Source organism: Drosophila bipectinata, chromosome 2R (genome assembly GCF_030179905.1).
Source record: "Drosophila bipectinata strain 14024-0381.07 chromosome 2R, DbipHiC1v2, whole genome shotgun sequence".
NCBI classification, from domain to species: domain Eukaryota; kingdom Metazoa; phylum Arthropoda; class Insecta; order Diptera; family Drosophilidae; genus Drosophila; species Drosophila bipectinata.
This window is the reverse complement of record NC_091737.1, coordinates 15,819,995-15,845,422: the sequence shown is the minus strand read 5'-3', so window position 1 is coordinate 15,845,422 and position 25,428 is coordinate 15,819,995. Positions and strand designations below refer to the sequence as shown.

Sequence of the window (25,428 nt, the reverse complement as noted above, 5' to 3'; positions counted from 1 at the left end):
TGCCAGCCGAGAGGCTTTATTTATTTATTTATTTATTTATAACACTTTTGGCGCAATTAAGAGCAATGATATTTGGGTTTTTGCGACGCACTCTGTTTCAGGGCTAAGCGATGCTCGAGGCGCTTAAATGTACAAATTAATTGATTGTTGACACATTTACGCTCTTAACTAATAACCGACTCCGACCTTCAGATACTTCCAGCTACTACTTTCCATCGCAAAACCGATTTGTGCCATCGTCCGGTTCCTTTCCGCGCCAGCAGCCCCAGTCACTGGGTGGATTCCGTGCCAGTTCCGGCGCATACTCACCAGCTCCCGGCTCCTACCAGGAGCAGCTCCTCTTCATAGCCAACGAGAACGCCAAGCAATCGCCATCCGGGGTGAATACGCCATTTGGCGGCACGTTCGGCGGCAGTTCCCCCCAATTTGCGGTAAGTTTTTCCTTCGATTTTGCACCAAAAAACATTCAAATTCAATTATTTCAACATTACATTTCCTTATTCGGCGAGGGGGCGTTCAAGCAGCTCGGCTCTAGGCGCAATTAACTTGGCTCTTTCATGGGGCTTTTCTTGGCTTTATGTTATACTATATTGTTGGTTGGCTCTAGGCACGCCAGTCACTCAATCAACGCCAAAAACGAAATCAAATCGAATGCAAAAACCAAAAGGATTTCCACATGCCACATATGAAATTTCAAATTTTATTTAGTTGGTTGCCCAAAATTGCCGAAAGGAATTTCAATTGGCTCTGGTGATGTTAATATGGAAGTTGGCGTGATTCGAAAGGCAGGATATTAAAATATTGATACTTGATAATTATCAAAAATTAAAAAAGGGTCAAATAGGATACTTCAGGAAGGTGTACTTCGCGCCTTTCTCTTTCTACCACTAACTTGTCTAACTTCATCTATAAATATTTTAACACGCAAGTTCCGAAAAAAAAACATTTAGATTGCTTTTTAAATGTCCGTAGGCTTGCATGCCAACCAAAAACCCACAAAAAACAAATCAAATTATGGATAGAAAAAATAACTGCGTGAAAAGAAATGACGGGAACTGCATTTGGATATCTTCGACTTTCACTTGACTAAACTCAAACAAAGCGAATCGGCTTCTGCATATCAACGAATATGCGTGAATGTTTTCAGAGGTACTCGAGAGGGGCAGGCCGGGCGAATAATCCAGGTGGTTTCTTAATTGAAAAATGTGTAAAATCATATTGTTTATTGCTGGCCTGAAATGCGATGAGCACGCACTTTGCCAGCTTGCACCAGCTTTCGGCCCTAATTGAAATGCTCTTTGTGGCAAGCAAAATGGGAGGGAGGAGGCTGTAGGTTGTAGATACTGCACAGCAAGAGGTCTAAGCTCTGTGGCAGTTAAATTGCTAAAGGGTCTAAGTATATGATGTAGATACTCTTTATAGAGACTATAGAGGAGAAGTTAGTAGGGCTTTTGCTTAGAAACTTAAGGCGGTAAAAGTTAAAAGATATATTTTAGACGATTAAAATCTTTTTTCTTTAAAGAGTATTCAGTAAGTCATTACCAGAAGTCATTCCTCTTGAAAGTGACTTCTTTTTAGACTCAAAGGCAAAAATCAATTAACTTGTTCCAAGTCCAGAGGATGTGATTGTGGCAATTGTCTGAGCCTTGATGGATGGAAGGCACAGGCTCCTTAGTAGATAGTTCCTTCATCAGCCTTACTGAGCCCCTCCAATCTCCTGCTATTTCGGTTTTTATGATCGGCTTATAGCACAATGGACTGAGTGTGATTTGTATGAATTATGGCTGATTGGCTGGCCAAGAGTCTAAAGCTGGTCTAAAGGGGAAAGTGCGTCGTAATGACGTCTGCGAATGGCAGTGCAATAACCCAGTCTTCTTCTGCGCCACGACTGCTTTCCACACGACATGTCCAGAGAGACGTGAGTGGTGTGGAGCTTTCATAGTTTCATTATGCTATCCATACATATTATTGACAAATGTGTTAGAAACGTTTGTTTTTAATTTCCCCCAGTCGCTTTCGACTTCACCGACTAACACAAAGAGCTCCAGTCCAAATGTTGACAATGGAGTAGAGAAATTTCAATCGGATAGCAAATCGGAGTAACCAATCCCACACAGCACTGAAAGAAATTAGTGGTATAATATAATAACCGATTTAGAAAGTCAAAAGACTAAGTTTTAATAGAAGTTACTAAAAGAACTTCTCTTCAAAAGTAATATTTAAAATTCTTAAAGTAAAAACCTAGCTTTTTGTTGGGGTTTTCTGTGTAGGCCTTTTGGAGCCGCCCATTTAATGACTGTTAATCAGAGTAAGTCCAAAAGGCTGGCCAACAGCCGCATTATTGTTTCTTTACCCAAAAAAGAGAGAAAATCTTTGGCTCACTGGGGAACTGGGAAATTGCAGACACAGGGGGGGCTATCTATTGTAGGGTTTCTGATGCGTAAACTCCCTCCGCCCAGACGGCAAGCCGGCGAGAAGCGGAAAAATAAATGCATTGAAATGCACCTTTTAGCAACAAAACTCGCGTTTTGTATGCAATTTGCTTAACAGAGCACAACTATTGGCTTCAAAAGTCTAAGCAAAAGCCACACTATGGTACACTTTCAAAAATTCAACAAAACTGGGCGAGAAACAAAAAAACCTAGAAAACAATACAAGACCAATAATAATAATGGATAACAACAAGTACTTTTTGAACTGGAGGCGAAACTGGCAGCAATTTCGATTTCGGATTTCGGATAATTAGTGAGTCGTTGAATATGTATACTCGTAGTTTTCAAACGACCTTGATACACTTCAATCAAATATTTTCAATCGATTTTCATTGTTGAATATCTTTGGCAATCTTGTCTAAAATCTCTATGGCATTGTCTGCAACACGTTGGGGGGAGCATGTTTTTGAGAAGGGTCTGACCGATCTCTATTGGTCAGATTCAAGTGCCCCCAGCTCCCACCTGAAGTTGGCCTAGATTATCTACTTTGTCACCATAAGACCCTGCTCATAAGGCACTTGTGATTCTGTATGAGGGGTGTGAGGTATCATTTCAAGACCCTGATCAAAGTCAGTTAAGAAACTCTTCTGTTAAAGCTTTTTCTAGAAAATTACACAATTTCAATCACTTAAGAGCCAATATCTTCAAACAAAAAGGTTTAAACTGCATTTTCCCACATTGTATTAATTTCAAAACCATTCTGCTTGAAGCCCTAATTCATTATTTATCAAACAATTTATATCATTTGACAAACCCCCTTCCCAAAATGAAAAACTAAAACCCCAAACTAATTAACCTGCTTTGCCATAACACCATTAAAATCCTATCACGATGTTTCTCCCTCTTTTTTGGTTGTGCCACAGAAACCGAATCGCCAGTCGGACTATTACGATATCTCGCCACGCCCCTTTGGGGTGCCCGGCGGGGCGGGTCCGGCGGCATCAGCTGGATCTTCGGGTGCAGCATCTTTGGCAGCTGGTGCAACGTCCGCATCGGTGACCAATGGCTTCACACGCTCCAAGGCGATACGCAACGGTCTGGGTGGATCGGGAAATAGCCTAACCGGTGGATTTCAGCCGCATACGCAGCGCATCAATGTGCCACACCAGCAGACGCAATTTCTGGCCCACTTTAATGAGAATGGGGTAAGGAAATCCATCTAGATGTGTGGTGTTAATGGAAATTACACTAAGGAAAATATTTAAATAATAAAAATACTTGCTTTTTGTTCTTTAATCTTGATTAAATAGCGTTAGAAATCCATTCTATCGCATTCTATATCTAGTATTAATAATAGTTATACTAAGAAAAACACTTAAATTAGTATTAAAGTTGTTAAATTTTTTTTTAAACTTTGGAGATAATGCTAACGATAATGGTGCAGATATGGTGGTGCATTAATGGAAGTTACACTAATGAAACAATTTTAATACCAAAAAAAAACTTCTTTTAGGAATAGATCCTAACTTAGGATATCTTGCGTCCAGTGGCGGATTTAACAGGTGGGCAAAGGCGCGCTTGCCCACTGGGCCCCCCCGACGAAAGGCTTTCAGGGCCCCTCGTGCTGAAAGTTACACCTTCGATTTCTTTTCCACAAATCTGCATCAACATCTGGGAACAAAATATTTTAAAGATTTTTTGTCAAATTTTCTGGGCTGTCCCCTTCAAAATGTGCAAAATGCATGGGGAGCCCCATATGACCCACTGCGAAGGCTATATCTTAGGAAATATTCATCCGATTCTTGAACGGAATACCTTAAACGATTTGTGGATCGATTTTCCATAAATCTGCATCAAAATCTGGGAACAAAATATTTTAAAGATTTTTTGTCAAATTTTCTGGGCTGTCCCCTTCAAAATGTGCAAAATGCATGGGGAGCCCCGTATGACCCACTGCGAAGGCCATATCTTAGGAAATATTCATCCGATTCTTGAACGGAACACCTTAAACGATTTGTGGATCGATTCTCCATAAATCTGCATCAAAATCTGAAAACAAAATATTTTAAAGATTTTTTGTCAAATTTTCTGGGCTGTCCTCTTCAAAATGTGCAGAATGCATGGGGAGCCCCATATGACCCACTGTGTAGGCCATATCTTAGGAAATATTCATCCGATTCTTGAGCGGAATACTTTAAACGATTTGTGGATCGATTCTTCATAAATCTGCATCAAAATCGAGGAACAAAATATTTTTAAGATTTTTTGTCAAATTTTCTGGGCTGTCCCCTTCAAAATGTGCAGAATGCATGGGGAGCCCCATATGACCCACTGTGTAGGCCATATCTTAAGAAATATTCATCCGATTCTTGAACGGAATACCTTAAACGATTTGTGGATCAATTCTCCATAAATCTGCATCAAAATCTGGGAACAAAATATTTTTAAGATTTTTTGTCAAATTTTCTGGCCTGTCCCCTTCAAAATGTGCAAAATGCATGGGGAGCCCCATATGACCCACTGCGAAGGCCATATCTTAGGAAATATTCATCCGATTCTTGAACGGAATACCTTAAACGATTTGTGGATCAATTCTCCATAAATCTGCATCAAAATCTGGGAACAAAATATTTTTAAGATTTTTTGTCAAATTTTCTGGCCTGTCCCCTTCAAAATGTGCAAAATGCATGGGGAGCCCCATATGACCCACTGCGAAGGCCATATCTTAGGAAATATTCATCCGATTCTTGAACGGAATACCTTAAACGATTTGTGGATCGATTCTCCACAAATCTGCATCAAAATCTGGAAACAAAATATTTTTAAGATTTTTTGTCAAATTTTCTGGGCTGTCCCCTTCAAAATGTGCAGAATGCATGGGGAGCCCCATATGACCCACTGCGAAGGCCATATCTTAGGAAATATTCATCCGATTCTTGAACGGAATACCTTAAACGATTTTTGGATCGATTCTTCATAAATCTGCATCAAAATCTGGAAACAAAATATTTTTAAGATTTTTTGTCAAATTTTCTGGGCTGTCCCCTTCAAAATGTGCAGAATGCATGGGGAGCCCCATATGACCCACTGCGAAGGCCATATCTTAGGAAATATTCATCCGATTCTTGAACGGAATACCTTAAACGATTTGTGGATCGATTCTCCATAAATCTGCATCAAAATCTGGGAACAAAATATTTTAAAGATTTTTTGTCAAATTTTCTGGGCTGTCCCCTTCAAAATACCCTTCAATGTACCCTGAAAAAAATTTTACCCTCTGGGCCTTTTTCCTTAAATCCGCCACTGCTTGCTACCTAATTTCTATCTATCTAGTCTATGCTATCTAATTTTTTTTCTTGTGCAGATCACATAGCGAAAGTAAAAGCGACAGAAAGACAGAAAAACAAGAAAGGAAAGCTAACTTCGGGCGGAGCCGAAGTTTATATACCCTTGCAGTTAAAACCGGATATATATCGCAAACATCGGATATAGTTGGCCGATCCTTATGGGAATAGGAATATATACTCCAATTTATTACAATACAAAATCTAAAAAAAGTCCCAAGCTTCTATCTTCAAAAATACGAAAGTTGATATTTCTACCAAATACCATTTCCGATCGTTCAGTTATATGGCAGCTATAGGATATAGTCGGCCGATCCTAATGAAATTTGGTAGGTTGGATCAACTGACCAAAAATAGAGTCTGTACTAAATTCCAGCTTTCTGTCTTCAAAAACACGAAAGTTGGGTCATTTCCGATCGTTCAGTTATATGACAGCTATAGGATATAGTCGGCCGATCCTTATGAAATTTGGCATGTCGTATTATTTTGCCAAAAATAGCTCTCACCTCTAACTTGAACTCTCTAACTCTAAAAATACCAAAGTTATACCATTTCCGATCAATCAGTTATATGGCAGCTATAGGATATAGTCGGCCGATCCGGGCCGTTCCGACTTATATACTGCGTGCAAAGGAAAGAAGGGTGTGTGCAAAGTTTCAAGACGATAGCTTTAAAACTGAGAGACTAGTTTGCGTAGAAACAGACAGACGGACAGACGGACAGACGGACAGACGGACAGACGGACAGACGGACATGCTCATATCAACTCAGGAGGTGATCCTGATCAAGAATATATATACTTTATAGGGTCGGAGATGTCTCCTTCACTGCGTTGCACACTTTTGGACAAAATTATAATACCCTCTGCAAGGGTATAAAAAAGCAATTTCAATTGGCATAACAAGAAGCACTCGAGGCCAAAACAAAAAGCCAGGCCAGAAACAATTTCGCTTTGGTATTGCATAACAAAACAAAAACTTAACAAAACAATTGGCTCTGCTCTGATTTTGGCCAATATCAGTTGGTTTTTTGGCTATTTTTTCTGTTTTTTTTTGGAAGTTTGGGAGTCTTACGTGACTTCCAAACAGTAAATGCTTTGCGGCGGTATTTTTTCATTACTTTTTCCGATTTTCAAGTAGCCGAACTTCAGAACCAGTTCCAGGCTTTACTTTGCCACAAAAAAAAACCGCAACAAGATAAAAAAAAGGCCAAATCGAATTATTGGCAAAAATATTTTACCTTTCACCCGATTGGTAAACATTTTATGCTCCACATTTTTATTTTTATTGTTATTTGCTTAACATTATTATGGCCAAGCCGCAAAACTGCGTTCATAAATCATGTCCATATTACCAGACCCTCTTTGGAAATTCGGCAATTTTCTGTTTATTTTTTAAATAAGTTCAAGAAGCAAGTGTTTGCTTAAATTAAACACACTTTCAAGTCGTATATTTTGACCAGACTAATAACAAATATTTACATTCGAACTCATAATTGAAATGTCAGTCCGGAAGCAGAGCAATCTCTTTTTAGTTCCGTTTTTTTTGGGTTTTCTTGGCCACATAAATTTCTCAAGTTAATTGCTGCAATTTGTTGGGCGAAAGTGCTGCCATGATTGATGCCGGGCTTAAATATCAAATCACCTCACGATTAAACGGCCATAATAGCAATTGCTAGTGGGCGACCGAACCTCATTAGTGGCCATTAATTTGGTTGAGTAGAAAAAAGCGTAGACTTTTAACAAAATGGTAAAAAATATATATTCATCTTATAATTTCCTTCCTATTTTTTTTTGTGAGTTGCCTTGCTTGCTACCCATTTGCCATTCTCCATCATTAGTCCACAAGAGTATTGCCAATCTCCGATCATCTTCATGGCTCTCCGAGTTTTAACACTAACCCCATGGATTTGGCAACCTGCTGTGGAGGGATTCTTCCATGTATCTCTTAACTTTGACAGTTGCTTGGATGGCTTATGGTGGATGGCAGCGGATGGCAGCGAGGTTGCCTTCACATAAAAATTAAATAAATACGATCGCATAAATTATGCGGTTTTCGGGGTGAGGAGAGCACCCCAGTGGAGGAGGAGGGCAGGAGGGTGGTCGGGAAAAATTTGCAGAAAACGCTTTAGACAAATTTGAGAATCACTTGAATGACGCTGCGGTGGTTGAGAAGAGTTCGCACGCAAAACAATTGACAGCCGAGCAGACGAACCGCAGAGATTGCGGTTCCATGTTCCAACCTCCATGATCCGAGCTCCATGTCGAAACTGTAACAGTTTCCCATGACGCCAGTCGAGGCTGTGAACGGCGGTGGTGGTGCAGCTGCCGTGGCTAGCAGATTATTGCCAATAGTCAGACCCCAAGCCCAAATCCCGTAATCGTAACAATGCAGTGGGTGAGCTCTTATTAATTCACCAAAACCTCTTTTTTTTGCAGAATGAAAAGCGCCCAACGTCCAGCAGTCGTCCATTTGGCAATGGTGGCTTCTCCCCCAGTCGCACCCGTACCCAAGCTCCGGTTTCTGCCCAGCCGGAATCTCCCGTCACTCCCGCCGCCACGCCCTTCAGGCCGCGGAATCGCTACCAGCCTAGCAGTGCCACAACTTCATCCACCACAACCACGGGAAGTAGTGCCGAGGTGAGCAGCAAGCGGTACAATCGTTTCGGCAGCAGCCGGGTCAAGTCCACCACCAGCACCACATCCACCACCCAGAACACCCCGGCAGATCGTCCCAGTTTCGGCAGGAATAAGCCTAATCCCAGGCGGCCAGTGGTCATTAGTCGCGAGGTTAACGAGCCGGTGAGCACGGTCAGCAGGAAACCCTTCAACTACAGCGCCGCCAGGCTAAAGTTGCCCGCCCGACCCACTGCCCGGACGACCAGTACCACCGAGAGCGCCGAGCAGGAGGAAGAGGACGAGGAGGAGAACCCAGACGGTGAGCAGGAGGATGAGGATGCGGAGAACAGCGATGAGCAGTACGAGGAGAGTTACGAGGGACCCGACGAGCACTCGGAATCCTCCAGCCTGGAGAAGCTGCCGCTGCAGGAGGAAAACGTTACCCCACTGTCGGTGCCGAAGAATGAAGCGGAGCACTCCGAGGAACCTGCCACTCTGACCTCGAATCCAGTGATTGATCACGAGAGTAGCACCGCCAGCACGGAGGAAAGCCAAACGGATGCCTCCGAGGTCACCAGCGGGGAGATAGATGCCACCACCTTGGAACCAGAGAACGTAGAAGAGGTGGCCACCACACTGCTTCCGCAGGAGGATCTGCAGTCTACCGAGGATGCTCATGTGGAGGAACAAACCGTTACCACTGAGCCACCTCTGGAAAATACTTCCGAAGGCCTTAAATCGGTAGAGAACACATCTCAGCAGGAGGAGCAGGTTCCAGCCAAGCAACTGGACAAACAGGAGGAGAAGCAAACCTCTTCCAAGCAGGAAGAGCAATCCGAATCTGAATACGACGACGAAGGATCCCGGGGAGAAAGCGATGGCGAGGAATACGATTACGACGACGAGGAGGGCAGCGAGGATACCACCAGCGAGGCCGACAGCCAGGACTCGAAGCACTCCACTCCCAGTGCGGAGCAAGAAGAGGAGCGGGAGATCATCTCCGTGGTGACCACCAAGAGCGTGGTGAACGGATCCACAGTGCTCCCGGCTCCTGTCACGCCAAGTTCCAACACGATAACCGACGAGGAGCCTGAGGAAGAGCAATCTCCTGGAGAGTTGAAGCAAGACGAGACCACACCTCTGCCCTACGAAGAGGAAAAGGGAACCAACGCCACCGAGAACTATGTGGTTGTGGCCTCCATCCAGCCCAGCCGAAGCATCAACGGAGCACGCTTTTTGCCCTTCGACGGAATCGAGCAGGAGGAGACCAAACAGACCCTCTCCGAGCTGGAGCGCAAGGTGCACTCCAAGCAGCAGCCAACTCCCTCCCAGAAACCATCCGCCGACGGCAGCGAAGAGCAGGTCGCCAGCTCATCTGTCCAGCCCCCGACAGCCGCTTCGACGGAAAGCATCATCGACAAACTGGATCGAGTGCAGTCGGAGCTCTCTAGTGGCCTGCTGTCCGGAAAGTATCCTATCATCAGCCAGATGGATTCCTCCACACCCGCCACCAGCACCACAACCGGCACTGGCACTGGAAAATTCGTGCCCCACATCCGTAAGTTCCAGCCCAGGACGACGTCCGCCCCCAGCACCACCAAGGCCATTAAGGTCCAGCACTTTGACGAGGGAGAGATGGATGAACTGGCCGGTCTGCTTCCAGTCGGCTTCAAGCCCAAGGCCAGCTACAAGAACCGCAAGATCACCACCACCACCTCCACAACGGAGGCACCTCCATCCACGGTAGAGCAACCCAAATCCAAGCCAGGACGCAACTCGACCATCAGTAGATCTTTCAAGAGCGGCCAGGTTACCGTGCAGGATGTGGCTCTAGCGGGTCTCCTGCCCAAGGGCTACAAGCCCCCAAGGACAACGACCACCACTACCACCAAGAAGCCAGAGGAGATCAGCCCTAAGCCATCGTCCAGTTTGGAGAGTCTGTTCAGCGAAGTGAAGTTCGACGACAGCCTGGCGGCTCTGCTGCCCAAGGACTACAAGGTGGCCAGCACACCCAAGCCCGAAATTTCCGTTGTAGACGATATATCCAAGTTCCTGCCGCCTGGCTACAAGGCGAACACCACAACGCAGCCTAGCACCTCGACAACACCAAGGAATCTGCCCGTGGCAGTGCCCTTCGACGACTTAAGCAAGTTCCTGCCTCCCGGTTACAAGGCCCCCAAGGAGAAGGCAGAGGAGCCCAAGCTTCCGGAGGGAGTGACTCCCATTAAGCTGGACGACTTGAGTGACCTGCTGCCGCCGGGATTCAAGCTGAACGCCACCACGAAACCAGAGGCCAGCGACGTCAGTGACGAGATACCTGCTTCACTGCTGCCACCCGGATACAAAGCTAAGAAGCTTCATCCAGCCTCGACGACCACCACCACCACAACCACCAGCAAACCCAAGCCGGCAGCGTCCAGCACCACCGAGGCAACTGGATCCTCAGAAGGAGGAGGGGCAGGAGGCTTGAAGGTGGTCTTCCCGAAGGGCTTCCACAAGCGAGTCGGTGCCCATCGCCTGACCACGCCACATCCCTCTCAGGAGGGCGGCGCTTCCGAGCCGAATTCTAACGCCTCGCCTCCGGTGGTGATCAAGAAGGGTCCACCGACCAGGGCAACCACAGAGTTCACGGGATGGCCGACGCCACCCACTACCCCGCTCTCCATCGACAAACTCAATGCTCAGACCATTAACTTTGAGGACCTACTGACCGCCAGCGGAACCAGCAGCACCACCAGCAGCACTACTTCCACGACTACGACAACCACAACAACAACGCCACGACCCACCAAGCCTGGTCACTGCACCTCGGACTGCGACCTGGCGGCCACCATCAAGATCATAGACGGCGTGGCCTGGAAGCCGGAGCTACTGGACCACAACACCCTGGAGTGGAAGAATCTGGCCCACGAGCTAGAGGCACAGGTAGGTGCTCCAAACATAGAGCTCCGAATTCCATTCACACTCTTCTCTGTTTCCAGCTCAATGAGGTCTACTCCAAGGCCCCGCAGCTAAGCAACTGGTACAAAAAGGTGCGCATTGACAGCTTCAGCAAGGGCAGCGTCCTGGTCGACTACTACGTGGAGCTGGCCAACATAAACGAGGATGTGGATACTCTGGAGATCCGGCAGTTGTTCCATGATGCCCTCACCAAACCGACTACACCCGCTGTGCCCGATAAGGATGCCCAGGAAAATGAAACAGATAGTGTGTCGGGACCGCAGGAGGAGCAGCTAGTCACGGCCAGCTACCAGATGGGCAAGTTCCTGATCGATCCCGTGGCCACCGATTTCAGTGGTTCGTATAGGAAATAATAATCCTTTTTCTGAATGATATTAAGGCAAGATTTCTTTACAGTCATCGCCAAGAATGTCCACACGAATGTGGAACTGGCCGAGGAGGATCTGCTGATACCCCAATGGGCCATTGTTGTGATTGTGATTGGAGTGGGTTCCCTGGTCTTTGTCATCATCTTTGGTGTTACAGTGGTATGTTTAAAGGACATCCTTTCTTTGAATTATTGCCTTCTAATGATATCCTTTTCGGCAGCTCCTTAATCGTCAAAAGAGGGCCAAAAAGGCACCCATTCCTCTGACCAACGACATGCTGAACGAACTGAAGGTGAACCATATGGGTGGTGTGGACAACTACGGGGTGGACGACTTCTATAATATCGATGATCCTTGGAACGATACCAAGCAGCCCATTAAGCCAAAGGTAAGCTCTGACAAGTTATTGAAAGGAAATCCTATTAAATGCCATCTTTTAGCGGTTTACCAACTCGATGCATGGTAGCAACAGCTCCAATATCTACGACAGCTGGCGCTCCACCCGCCATCCGCACAGCAGTGGAGACTACTTCTATGACCAGCAGCCGACCTACTCCACGAAGGGTGACTCCCTGAAGCGCCCGCACCACCACCACAGCAACCACAGCCAGTATCCCGCCCACCACCATCACCAGCAGCCCCAGCAGCAGCACCAACAGGCGTACGGACACCAGTATCCGGATGCCTTCGCCGATGCCCACCAAATGTACAGCTACAACAACCATGCGAGTCGGACGCGCTACTCCCGCGACTACGATCCCGACTTTTGAATGGGGGCCAAGGGTATACGCGATCCGACATCTGAGATCCGAAACCCACCCACCCAGACTGGACCATCAAGATCCATCCGTGCACTAGCTTTAGTAACTTGCGAACGATTTTGAGTTGTAACTTAATAGCGTAAAGGATCGTAGTTGTAATGCTGCTGTAATTTATCGTACTGCCTGCTGGCTTGGCTCAAAAGTCCTTCCACTTTTCTGCACCCACAGCCAGCCGTAGCTAAACTAAGTTAGGATATCTCTCGAGAACCCAATGGAGCTACTACATACATCTGCGTATGTATCTGGATGCCTTACACTTTTACTTAATCTACGGATAAAGAGAATATATATTTTCTTAATAGAACTCTAAATAGGGGAACATGCCTGTATGCATGACCCCAGAAAAATAAATAGTCATGCACTCTTAGTTAATCCTAGCCACTAAGCTAAAACTAGAAACACTACATGTATACTTTGTATTATTTAAAGTACTGGCGTCTTGCTATAATACTAATATTGTCTATATTACGGCAAGTAAATAAAAAATTATATAATACAATTCACAAATAAATAAAAATTAAAATTTAAAAAAAAATTAGAATTGCCGAAACCCGGGATTGAACCGGGGACCTTTAGATCTTCAGTCTAACGCTCTCCCAACTGAGCTATTTCGGCGGATGGAAGGTTGGTGACAAAAGCGCATGTTGGGGGCTCCAGCTAAGACATAGCATATTGATGGTTGGTGTCTTTGCTATCGCTACTTTAAGTTTTCCAACACTAAACCTCTACGAAAACATTCTAATTTATTTTCCTTGATATAATTATATTATTGTCTTCTAATTAACAAAAAAATAAATGTTTGAAAGATACTGCAGAGCATTAAATAGCCCTTTTATTATAAAAAATAAAATATAAAAGTAAAAAAAGATTACTGCTTGCCGAAACCCGGGATTGAACCGGGGACCTTTAGATCTTCAGTCTAACGCTCTCCCAACTGAGCTATTTCGGCTTACGGTGGGTGTGTGTCAAATGGCAATTTTCACAATCAACCCCTTTTTATTTGTTTTTTTAACGTAAGAAAACCAAATAACTCAAATATATTAAAAACAATTTCAAAAAATAAGCACTGGTTATTAACCAGTAAAATAAATTTAAATAATCGAACAAAAAAGTATTCATTGCCGAAACCCGGGATTGAACCGGGGACCTTTAGATCTTCAGTCTAACGCTCTCCCAACTGAGCTATTTCGGCAGTTGTCCGTTATGTGACTAAAATAAGCTTTCGTTGGCCCCAGCCTGAGAACCTTTTCAGAACCTTTCCCAACTTTTTCTGAAAGTTTTAAATATTTAAATAAAACAAGGTACGCATTTTTTATAAGGCTCGTTTATTTATTATTAATCCCTTTTGGTTAATGCAGCTGAGTCCTTGTCAATGTGCGCAGAATTACTGCCTCAGAATTCTTAGTGTCTCACATCCTAATATCTCGCTAAAGCTAAAGAGTTAACGATCGATTTGTGTTGTATTTTCCTTTTGTTTTGGGAGCGTTAAGTCTATAATCTGATTGGATCCTTGCGGCTCAATTAAAAATCAATAAATCTCACATATGCACTACATTTTTGGGGGGTTTTGGGCGGGAAGGTCGGTTCGGGTGGGGTGGGGTCACTTAAATAACTACCAATTGTTTCGGTTTTAATTAAAGTCAGATAAAAATTTTCACTAATATCACCTTCTAGAAATTTGTCCAATTCGTTTTTCGTTTAAAAACTGATGTAAATATTTATGTATATATGTACGTATGTATGTATATTGAAGATGTATGTACGTGTATATGTAATTTGATCCTTAAGAGCTTTGATTTTGGCATGACACAGCAGAGCACGAAATTAGGAGCAACCAAAAGGGTAATTTTAAATAATTTGCATTTATTTAGAAATTAAAAAATAACTAATGAGTAATTTTCAAGTGTTTTTTTGGAGTCGCTAATCAATTTTACACACAATATGTGATTGAACAATAATGAAAATGAGGATGATTTGATGAGCGGGATGGGTTTTGTGTGCGTGTGTTTAAGTATACATGAATTTAAGGACAATTTAAACAATAATTAAAAACTTAGCAGTGATCTCGATCGATTTCCGTTTATAAATGTACAAAATGTGATTAATAAACATAAAAAATATGTGTATAATATTAAACTAAAGAAAAGCACAATAATTGCCGGTCCGATGCCTTCAATTAAAAATTTCGTTACGCCTAATTATCAACTATGATATATGTATAATCTTGTATAATTTTATGTATAATTGGTTTCGTAATATTTAAATCTACAATTTATATAACACGCGCCAAGACGTAAACAAACAAAGGCCAGGGTAGACTTCAAGATAGAATTAGAAATATAAATGTATATAATATATATATATATATTTGTCTGTGTGGGGTGTGAAAGTGTATATACTCGTATATATATGCACTTGGTAACTATGTATAAGATGAGTCGGTATACACTCGTTAAATAATTAATTTTCAACTGCAAAACGAGCAGCACACAAGCTTAACCAGTGCTGCGGTAAACAGTCTATCAACAAACAAATTAAAATAAGAACTAATCATCGTGACCGGAGGGGTCAGAGTAAAATTTTGATTTCAAATCGCCATGATATATGTGGTTTTTGTTTTACGTGTATTAGATATATTCAAATAGGTTTCTATGTATATGCATATGCGTGGACAGGGGGTGTTTGCGGGTGTTGGTATTGGGATCTCCGGGCTACTACTCCACGGCAAAGCCGCAGGTTTCCTCCACGGCCTGCGTCAGCTTGTCGCAGAGCAGCTGGTAGGTCTCGTAGGGCGGCAAGTCGATCCGGTTAAAGCAGGTGTGCGCCTTGGGCAGATTTTGTGTGGGCACGTCGGCCGTCAGGTGGATAGTGAACAGTCGCGGTCCCACCGCACCCGTAGAGCCTTGCAGGGCCCGGAAGCCTTGCAACGGCACCCGCGACGATCCCGTCACAAACTGCAGCAATCGGGCACGCATCTCAGAGCTATAAGACTCAACCACCTAAAAGATATTGAAAGGATTCTCATTAGTAATTAAAGATGGTATGTTGTCTGTGGGATTACTGACCTGCCAGAACCACAACACTTGCGTCGTTTCGTTCGTACAGTGCTTCAGTCTCGTATTGTTTCGCCAATCGTTGACATCGATGCTGGAGATGCCACCGATGACCAATTCCAGTTCACGCTCATCAAATGGTCGTAGAAGATGGCTTGGTATAAGCTCGCAAAAACCTAAACACAAAGAATAATTAACATTCTAAGAAAAGAAAGCACTCCCAGATAATACTAACCTTTCTGTAGAGCCAAAAATTGCTGCTCAATGCCGCGCATAAAACGATAGTTTACATAGAGCTTCACATACTCCCTCTTGTTCTCCTCTGTCACGGTAATAGATGCCCCTCCTGGCTTCAGTTCGTGCACCACAAGAGCGCCAAAGCTATTGTTCTCCACACTGAAAGTGGACTCGATGATGCCGCTTATGTTGCTCTCCCTGAAAGTCAAAAAGGAAGGATTAGTAAGGAAATCCAAGAAAGCTATAGCTTCATTCTTACAGCATCCAGGTTAGGCTGCGGTGCAGCTCCGGATCCACGCCCTCAATATCACCCAGCGTAATTGGCTTGTTCAAGAGCTGCTTGTAGAAGGGCGTGGTGAACCCGCCGTCCAGACAGTGCCCATGGAATACGGCTATGCCCAAGGTGCGTCCCACAAAGTGAAAGTACGACAAGTGGTCTGGATTCACCCCGGAATCCGGGTTTATCTGCAGCGTATAGTGATCATCCCGGCTGTATTGGAATAGACCGTACTGCGGATTCAGCATCTCCCGGGAGAGTAGGTGCAGCCACTCGCGGGCCACGCCGCCGTAGTCGAGGCCCTCCTCGCCCTTGAACTTGACCATCAGGCGCTTCCGCATGTCCTTGGCCCGCATCTTCATAATCAGTCTATAGCTCTCCTCAAAAATCTCGTTGCGCGACACCTCCAGTCGGCAGTGACCGGACTGCGGCTGCATAGTCTGCAGCTCGGTGCGCAGGGCTCGCAGCTTGCCAACCAGATCCCTTCGGTACTTGGGCAACAGGTCGGCGCCCTCGAGCAGGCCCTGCGGCAGGTCCGGCACAATACGATGTGGGGTGTTTGTAGTGGTCGTGGCGTTGTTCGTGGTTGCAGTGGGTGTGGCGGGAGCAGCAGACGCAGCCGTGGCAGCAGCTGGTGTCGCCGGCGCTGGCGTACTTGCGGCAGTGGCAGCTGGTGGCACTGCCCCACGACGAATCATCTGCAGTATACTGCCACTCAGCCGGGGATCAGTGAACTGCGTCGTCCGGTTGTTGTGGTCCACAAAGTAAATTCTCCCGGACGCCGTCTTGCGTTGCTCCCAGCCGCTCGGCAGTGGTCCGATGGCGTCCAGCGTCAGATGTTGGGTATCGAAGTCGCGCGGAATCCGAGGATCGTGCCATGTCGATACACCCGTGGGTATGTGGTAGAAGTACACCTGGCCCTGCTGCGTGGTTCGCATCTCATAGCCCGGAGGAAGGTCCAAGAATGGACGAGCCGCCTGGTTGGCAGCTGCGATAGCCGCCGAAGCGTAACGCTGGCTAGAGCTACCGCCGCCGCCTCCTCCAGATGTGGTGCTTCCGTTTCGGGTTCCCCGCGAGGATCGACGTCTGGTGGAGGATTCCTCACCCTGCTGCCTCGAGCTGCGTCGCTGAGAACGTTGACCAGGTGTGGCCGCAGTGTAGGATCTACTGCTGCCACCTCCAGGTGTACTGTTCGCATTCGGACTGTGCACATTACCATTAGCCGAAGGCGTCACCGCTGCCGGTGGCGATGTATTGGGATTGGGAGGACTCTGGCTGTGGCGCGGAGGTGTGGTAGTCGCAGTTGTTGTTCCACTGGTCACGGCATCCTCTGGCGTCCATCCATTGCTGGCGCTCTGGGGCTTGGCCGCCTGACCGCTGCCGTTTCCGCTACTGCTCCCGTTTTGGGCATTACCATTGACGTAGTTCTGTTGCCCCGTGGGCGAAGTGGGCGTGGCCTCTGGCGGAGAATGGCCATTTGTTTGATGCTTTGGCGTCTTTACGTGATTGTCGTTGCCGTGCAGCCGGGTGTTGCTGCTGGTTGGAGTGGCTGGTTCGTTTGTGGCCCGCTGCTCCAAGGCTCCAGTTCGTCCGCCCGAGGAGGAGGAGTTCGAATTGACGGCCGAGGACTTCTTACCAGGCGTTGCCGCCGACACCGGCGTTGTGGGGCTGGTGTTCTCCTTTCCCACGCTCGACAGGATCTCCGTGGAATGACGCCGCTCGTCGCTCGCATTCGCCGAAGGATCCCTATTGCGGTTGCCGCCATTTAGCAAGTTAGTGCAGGTTGTGGATCGCGTGGGTCCTGCCGGCGCCTGCCGATCGCTATTGTTGCCATTGTGGGTGTGATGGCGCTGGGTGCCTCCAGCTCCCACTGGCTGTCTGGGCCTATCCCACTGCGTCGACTTGGTGGCATGGTTAACGTAGTAGATGCGCCCGTTGTCGGTGCGCCGTTCCTCCCAGCCCTCGGGCAAGCTGTCCTCCGACGAGTCGTCCTCCGAGGGTCCCCGGACATCGCCGCTGGGGCCCACAATGGCCAGCGGGTTGCCGCTGCTGGGGCCGTCCTTCGACAGCAACGATATTATAATCTGACCTCGCACCAAGTCATCGTCATCCGGCGACAGTTTACCCAGATCCAGTCGTTGAACTAAAACAAAGAGGTTGTAAGTAGTGGAAGGAGTGTATGGATAGGGCTACTCACATCCTGCTCCTTTGAGGCTCTGGATATTGAAGGCTGGAATCCTCACACACCCCAGGAAGCCACTGCTCTTGTGTATCTTGCGCTGATTCCACACGGTTATGGTGATGGCGTCCCCAATGCCCAGAAACAGGTCGTAGTGTGCATTCCATTTCGGGTCCAGGGAGGACTTGCTTATATCCGTCGTGTAAACCTGACCAGTGCCATCCACTTGAACCTTGGCAAAGGGATCGGGCATGCCTGCAGAGAGTTAAGAGTTTGTTCAAAACGATCCGTGATATAATTTCGCTTTATAACTAATGATATGATGACGGGTAATAGCCCTTAATTGCATTTTTTACAAAGCCCATATTGTTGTGGGAATTGGTTCCATTTAACACCAGACATTGGATATAAAGAGTGTTATATTGGATCTGCCAGCCATTACTTCTCACGAAACCAGTCTGCCGGTTCGGTTTCTCCTCCAACATGCTCTACTGGCGGTTCTTGGAGTTCCTATTTTTGTTTACCTTTTTGGGGCACACTTCCGGCTACAGCCATGTACACCCCGGCTTTGCCCAACGCCTGCAGATTAAGCCCCTCTGCTTGCAGGTCCCCCAGCGCTACACCGAATCTCCACCACCAGCACAAGCTATAATCTTTTCTTCCTTGGAAGAGGTCAGAAAAGCAGATGCTGATTAAAAACCACCGAGAGAATAAGTTCCCCCCCGATTGTGAGTTCCCGTTTTCGAAATAGTCTTATCGCCGGGGGTCGGACTAGGCGGAGGAGAATCTATAAAAGCACAGCCACTTCCAGGCTAATCATCACACTCGCAATGGCATCTACGTGGCTTCACCTGCTGGGACTGCTGATGCTGTGCCTAGTCTTGGCCACAGGATCGGCCAAGCCTTTCGATTCCAGGCGCAACAGGAACTGGGGCAGCGGACAAGGACCACCTCCTAGGATCCCCACAACACCGCCCTTCAATCCCCACGGCTGAGAAACAAAGTCACCCTTCTTTGGAGATCAATTCCAGCTACAAACTAGTGCACTGTTCTGTTAGATCTGAAGAATGCTTCAATAAATATGTTTACATCTCTGCACCAAACGTAAAGGCGGTCAAGTGCCATTAGCCAGGGGGCGCAGACATTAGAATGGAAACAAAAGTACCAAGACAAGGGGGAGTCTATCTGCCAATCTCCGCTATCAGTACTGAAATAGGAACCCCCATTGCCGCATCGCTAATGCTTATCTCGTCTTGGGCGACCGCCGCTCGCCGATAATGCCTCCAATCTTGACAAATTAGGCGCTCGGCATTCCGACTGAATTAAACAATTAAGAACTATCGAGCCAGGGCCAGTGATTCGTCCAGAACACCGACCTGACCAAAGAAAACCAGTCCCTCCCAGTCTGGCAGCCGCTGACTCATCTAGAGCCGGTACTGGTCGCCTACTTCCGTGGGTTTTTCGCACTCCCATATTTGTAGGCATATCGTTATCTCAAGGCTGTAGACGCCGCCTGGGGTTTCGGGTTTTGGGGCAAGTCAGAAACAGGATCATCAGCCCATCAGCTGGTGGGGATACCACAGCCAGCACAGGTAACTTGAGAAGACCACAGCTGGTGGGGGATTTTATGCCAGAATGGAGTGAAGAGGCATAACCGAGACTAGCTTATCCAAAAAGAGATGTAGGGATTCTGTCTCCACAAGTCCCACACCCACCAACCATCTGCTCTCCTCCTAAACCTTACTTAACCCTTGTTCTTTGCTTTCTTCACGGCTCAACTACCTGAAAAGTGAAGAAACTAAAGCTTTTGCCGTCAACGGCCAACAACCCTATTTTGGACTTAACGCTACGTGGCACAATTTAGTGGCCCAGTCGGCAGGGCGAGGAAGTTAACGACTGGCTGCACTTTCACTCGGAACGCGACCGGAAGCCAACACTCAGTGGAGCATGAAGCCAGCCACATGCCACTGGCGGAGGAGATGGGTTGTTTCAGAGCAAACGGTGATATGGCTGGCACGCTTTATTTTGGACAAATATCCCGCTGGGCATCGGCACAAGTGGGAATAGTTTGGCAAGGAAACTTCGTGGGTACTGCGGCTGCCGCCTCGCGATCGGCCTTTGCTCGGCCTTGGATCCTCTGCTCGATAACAGGCCGGAAATGGCGAATGAGTCCTTGTGGCGGCCAGGCGGCACCGTCGCCCAGGGCGCAGATGGTGTGGCCCTCGATTTGCTTGGTGATCTCCCACAACATGTCGATCTCTCCGACCTGCGCCTGTCCGGTGACGAATCTCTGCATGATCATGTTCACCCAGTGGAGGCCCTCGCGACAGGGCGTGCATTGTCCGCAGCTCTCGTGCTTGTAGAAGGCGGCCAGCCGCGCAATGGCCTTGATGATGTCTGTGTCCTTGTTCATCACAATAATGGCCCCGGTACCCATGGACGACCTGACCGCCATCAGGCCATCGTAATCATGGATGGCCTTCTCCACATCCGCCTTCGGAATGCACGGCGTCGAGGAGCCGCCTGGAATAATGGCCAGCAGGTTATCCCAGCCACCCAGCACCCCGCCGGCATGGCGTTCTATCATCTCCCTTGTGGGCATGGACATCTCCTCCTCGAAAGTGCATGGTTTGTTGACATGTCCCGATATATTAAAGAGCTTGGTTCCCGAGTTGCGAGTGCGTCCAAAGCTGGCGAACCAGGCGCCGCCACGCCGGCAGATGGCGGGGGCTACGGCCACCGTCTCTACATTGGTCACCGTCGAGGGACAGCCGAAGGCCCCAATGTCCGCGGGAAAGGGGGGCTTGTTGCGGGGCTTGCCAGCCTTGCCCTCGAGGGACTCGATGAGGGAGGTCTCCTCCCCGCACACATAGGCTCCGGCTCCGCGCTGCACGTAAAGATCAAAGTCGAATCCCGAGCCGCAGGCATTCTTTCCCAGGAACCCCTTCTTGTACGCCTCCACGATGGCGAACTGCAGGTTGCATGCCTCGTTGTAGAACTCGCCGCGAATGTAAATGTAGCCGGCGTTGGCCCCCATTGCCCTTCCGGCGATGAGGCATCCCTCCACCAACTTGTGCGGGTCATGGCGCATAATCTCACGATCCTTGCAGGTGCCAGGCTCTCCCTCGTCCGCGTTGACCAGCAGAAACTTGGGACGTCCATCTGGGGGCTTGTGCATGAAAGACCACTTGAGGCCACTGGGAAACCCGGCGCCACCACGTCCTCGCAGTCCCGAGGTCTTGATTTCGTTGACGATCCACATGTCGCCCTTTTCGAGGATCTCCTTGGTTTTGTACCAGTCTCCTCGCTTCATGGCCCCCTTGATGGTCCAATCGTGCTTCCCGTATAGGTTCGTAAAGATGCGATCAGCGTCGGCCAGTGGACCGAAGGTGGTTTTTGTTTGAGGTGGTGGTGTTCCCGGTGGTGGAGCTTTCGGGGGAGGCGGCGGACCTTTGGCGGGAGGGGCTCCACCCTTGGCTGGAGGGGCACCGCCCGTTGGAGGAGGGGGTGGAGGCGGAGGAGGAGGAGGTGGTGGCGGTGGCGGCGGAGTTTTAGATGCTGGGGGCTTGGCGGGTTCCTTGGCTTCCATTGGAGGCTTCGTATCGCCAGAATCAGAAGAAGTGTCCTTCTTCTTTTTAGCTCGCTTCTTCTCCTCGCAGTCCCTTCTTATTTGCCTAATTACACTCTGGGCATTCCTGGAGTTCTCCTTGAGCCGTTTTACTAATCGCTGCTTGTAAGCTTCCTTTTCAGCCTGATCCATGAACCTCTCGGCCTTATCCTTTAATGGAAAGTCTTCTGTGCGCGGCGGAGCCAGCTCAGGCCTTTCCGGAAATGGAACAATCGGCCCGGAAGCCTTTTCCTTCAGTATTTGCAACAACCTGGCTTCATGGGCCTGCTGTTCCTCGCAGGTTCTCCACTTAACATATTCCTTGACTGGAAACTTTGTGAGAACTGGCTCCTTCTTCTTTGGCTCCTCATCAGAGCATTCTTCGCTATCGTCCGCTCGTAGTTGATATCTTGGGAAGTAGATTCCAATGCTCTCGGAGTAGACTATGCCTGGATCAAGGTAAATAGCTTCTCCCAATCTATCCAAATCCTTTAATGAGTATGAGCTTTCATTAGTTTTTACTCCAGGATGTGAATCAGTTACCTTGTTCTTCACCCTGAGTGGGTCTTCCTGATCTATCCTAGTCTGCTGGAGAGTCTTGCTCCATATTTTCCATTCATTTCCATCTTTGAGTCTCTTGATCTCTGAAAAAGCTTCGCGCCGGCGGATCAAGTTCAGGGAAACTCTCAAATTAGAGGAAACTGGACGGCGCAATAGCGAGGAAATCATGTTTCGTAATTTTTCGTCTATATCCGGTTGTCTAAATTTTAGTTTGAGCCACTGGATCTATCCCGCTAGTGATAGGAAGAGCCTGGCCTACTTTGCCAAGAAAAAACCCCTTGTGTGGTGTCAATGTTAGTCATTGCCGTTTCATAACAGCCATAAATTGTGGGCCCTGTTTCCAACCAATCTATTTATAACATTGCAAATTACCAAAAATCCATAGTAAGACCGCCAAGCATGGATTTTCCAGCCAGTGACGAGTGGTAGTGGGTAATCTAATCAAAGACAGTCGATAAAATATAAAGATACTGACGGCGAGCGAAGCAGAAACATAGATCCAATCTCAATATGCATGGAATGTTGGTCACTAGAACTGCCATGGCATCTGCCATTGGAGGTGACAGGCACGCAGCCCATCTTGGGCATCTCCATGATCCCCAAATCGGAATCTCCGCTATATAGTACATATAGCAGGTATTGAGCAATGCGTGGCGCGTGATTTAAGTGCAGCCGAGTGTAAAAGAAAATAATAAATAACAAATACAGGGAAAGGAATATTATGACGGCAGTGTTTGTGTTTCTGTTGGTGAGCCAGCGAGCCAGCGAGCGAGTGAGTGAGTGAGCCGCAGCAATGAAAGCAAATTAGTAATAATCACTTTTGTTATATCTAAACAAAATATGGAAAAAGAGCTCAGATATGGATCCACAGACGAACACACTGCCGAACAGCCAACACACAATCACCTACTCTATTTAATGGAGGGAAAGGGGAATGGGGAGTGGGCGCTGGCCCGCCCCTTTTCCGCAATTTGTATAAAAAAAAAACGACGAAAATGAAAGTAGACAAAAGGAAGTGCTAAATTTAGCGATACCCCTCATATGCATAGATATGTAAGTGCGAAGAGGGGCAGGCAGGCAACGCCAATAAAACAAAACTTTAATTTGCCACAAAATGTGTTTTGATTGGATTGCCAAACAGGTGCGTAATTGATCGCTGTTTAGTTTAGAGCTTTAGAGCTGGTGAAATGCTTGAAATTCCCAGAAAGTTTTCCACTTTTTTTAGTTCAAATAACTAACTCCCCGTGAGTCAAGTCTAATTACCCAAAACCTAGTCAAAGAAATGACTTAATTTATTAATTTGTAATAAATTTCATGGAAATACTTACGAAACAAATCCTTGCGAGCCAAGTTTCTAGCACACAATACTAAAAAAAAAGGATTATCATTAAAATGTATTAGTTTTTAATGATTTTCGTTAAAAACTTACTCGTTATTCGAACTTTGTGTGTACCATTGCGACGCGGGTAATCCAATTTATTCATAATTTCCGACTTTTAATTGATATTGTTTGGCTTATATAAAAATAAATTGATTTATTTTGTATATTGATTATTTATTTAAGCGACAATTGCACGAGACGGGCATGGTTAGTCCGCATGGAGCTCTAGTGGCTGGTTCTCGGCCGGAGAACGTCGGAGTGTGCAGAGAGCTGAGTGGGAGGAGGCGGCGGAAACGATGGCGGAGGAGGAGGAGTAGGTGGCGAAGGTGGCAACAAATTGTTTCATTGCCGAAGGTACCCGCTGCTGGTGCTGCAGTTGTGTTGGTCGGCGGCGGCGGCGCTACCTTTGTTACTTTTGCTGTTGCGGTAGCCTTGAAGGTTGCAATTGTTGTTGTTGCTGCTGCCGTATGTCATTGCACACGCATAGATATATTAATAATACCACCTATTTTCTGGTTATTACAAGCTGCGAAGCAAGATAAAAAATTAAATGAGTATTATTAACGAATTCTCTGCCAAGTTAAGAGACCTAAATCAGGTATAGGGTTTGTTTATATTCCATCTCTTTGCGATTTCGCCATTAAAGTGCAAGGCCCAGCCCAAAAAGCAAAGGATATACATATTTATACAGATGTGAGAAGGAATAGTGTGGGTAAGAAATACACCTTCCGATCGCGCAGGTAGCCAAAATGTGCACGCAAACGAGAAAACTCACCCGAAATTGTTTTGCCGTTTGGCTACAGTTGCTTATTTTTTGTTGGTTTTGTTGCTTTTGTTGCCGTTCCAAAAACACCTCACACGCACACACACACACATACGCCCTCACGCATGCTGCAGATGAGTGAGACAGCAGGGGGAGGAGAACTGGGTCCGTCTCACTTATGTATTATTTCATAAATTGCATTAAATGAAATTCCACTAGGCGTTTAATTAACTTTAATTTAGACGCTGCTCCTGTATGGGTGCCACACTATAAACTATTTACTCGCACTCGTATTTTTCGGTCTCAGTGTATGCGTGTGCCAGTGTGTTGGGTATAAAATTTGCAATAATAACCAACTGAGCCAGAATTTTAGGACTCCCATTCACTTGAAATTTTGCGATAAACAGCCGTTCGAATAGCGCCACCCACTCGCAATCACGTCCACGGATCGGTCGGGTATTCGCGAAATAAGCTGCCGCGGCGACACGCGTTATTGTTTTATGGTTTCCTTAAATAGTTTAACCATCTAAAGAAGTTAAACTGAACGCCATTTTTATTGTTGTTCCCAGTGTGGCCGAGTGTGGACTATTAAGACTTACCGTCCGCTGGCAAAAGAATATACTGTGAGTATACCAAGAAAGAACCTATCGGAACTCTATAATGCCTTCGATCTATAATATATATTTGCTATATTACATATAGAACAAATGTTTCATTTTTTTACAAGTTGTACGACCATATTTTTTACCATGTTTTTACATGAGAAAATAAAAATATCATGTAACAAATGTAACTGTTTTATACATCTAAACTAGGACGGAATTTTA

General features: G+C 46.6%; 5 protein-coding genes and 3 non-coding genes across 8 annotated transcripts; 3 read left to right on the top strand and 5 right to left on the bottom strand.

The window, feature by feature from the left end:
• Positions 1 to 110: 110 nt before the first annotated feature.
• Positions 111 to 13,036, top strand: LOC138926040 (uncharacterized). Its single transcript, XM_070278336.1, has 8 exons — positions 111 to 129; positions 193 to 431; positions 3,356 to 3,637; positions 8,214 to 11,318; positions 11,375 to 11,690; positions 11,751 to 11,881; positions 11,943 to 12,110; positions 12,163 to 13,036. The coding sequence occupies exons 1-8, from the start codon at positions 111 to 113 to the stop codon at positions 12,490 to 12,492; spliced, it is 4,590 nt and encodes a 1,529-aa protein (XP_070134437.1). The 3' UTR covers positions 12,493 to 13,036.
• Positions 13,037 to 13,085: 49 nt separating this feature from the next.
• On the bottom strand, positions 13,086 to 13,158 carry TRNAF-GAA (transfer RNA phenylalanine (anticodon GAA)). The gene has a single exon. It is a non-coding gene; the product is annotated as a tRNA-Phe (tRNA).
• A 261-nt stretch (positions 13,159 to 13,419) lies between these two features.
• On the bottom strand, positions 13,420 to 13,492 carry TRNAF-GAA (transfer RNA phenylalanine (anticodon GAA)). The gene has a single exon. It is a non-coding gene; the product is annotated as a tRNA-Phe (tRNA).
• Positions 13,493 to 13,662: 170 nt separating this feature from the next.
• On the bottom strand, positions 13,663 to 13,735 carry TRNAF-GAA (transfer RNA phenylalanine (anticodon GAA)). Its single transcript has one exon. It is a non-coding gene; the product is annotated as a tRNA-Phe (tRNA).
• Positions 13,736 to 14,386: 651 nt separating this feature from the next.
• Positions 14,387 to 25,194, bottom strand: Smurf (SMAD specific E3 ubiquitin protein ligase). Its single transcript, XM_017238713.3, has 8 exons — positions 24,614 to 25,194; positions 23,887 to 24,364; positions 23,786 to 23,824; positions 18,308 to 18,544; positions 16,093 to 18,253; positions 15,832 to 16,031; positions 15,609 to 15,772; positions 14,387 to 15,542 (listed from the first exon to the last, which is right to left on the bottom strand). Exons 2-8 carry the CDS (start codon positions 23,939 to 23,941, stop codon positions 15,258 to 15,260), a joined length of 3,141 nt encoding a protein of 1,046 aa, XP_017094202.2. The 5' UTR covers positions 23,942 to 24,364; positions 24,614 to 25,194; the 3' UTR covers positions 14,387 to 15,257.
• LOC138926097 (uncharacterized) lies at positions 18,760 to 19,005 on the top strand. The gene has a single exon (XM_070278779.1). The coding sequence runs from the start codon at positions 18,773 to 18,775 to the stop codon at positions 18,983 to 18,985; it is 213 nt and encodes a 70-aa protein (XP_070134880.1). The 5' UTR covers positions 18,760 to 18,772; the 3' UTR covers positions 18,986 to 19,005.
• On the top strand, positions 19,093 to 19,392 carry LOC108123510 (uncharacterized). The gene has a single exon (XM_017238716.3). It carries the CDS (start codon positions 19,120 to 19,122, stop codon positions 19,282 to 19,284), a length of 165 nt encoding a protein of 54 aa, XP_017094205.1. The 5' UTR covers positions 19,093 to 19,119; the 3' UTR covers positions 19,285 to 19,392.
• On the bottom strand, positions 20,278 to 22,706 carry ND-51L1 (NADH dehydrogenase (ubiquinone) 51 kDa subunit-like 1). The gene is made up of 2 exons (XM_017238715.3): positions 22,440 to 22,706; positions 20,278 to 22,385 (listed from the first exon to the last, which is right to left on the bottom strand). The coding sequence occupies exons 1-2, from the start codon at positions 22,623 to 22,625 to the stop codon at positions 20,310 to 20,312; spliced, it is 2,262 nt and encodes a 753-aa protein (XP_017094204.3). The 5' UTR covers positions 22,626 to 22,706; the 3' UTR covers positions 20,278 to 20,309.
• Positions 25,195 to 25,428: the final 234 nt, after the last annotated feature.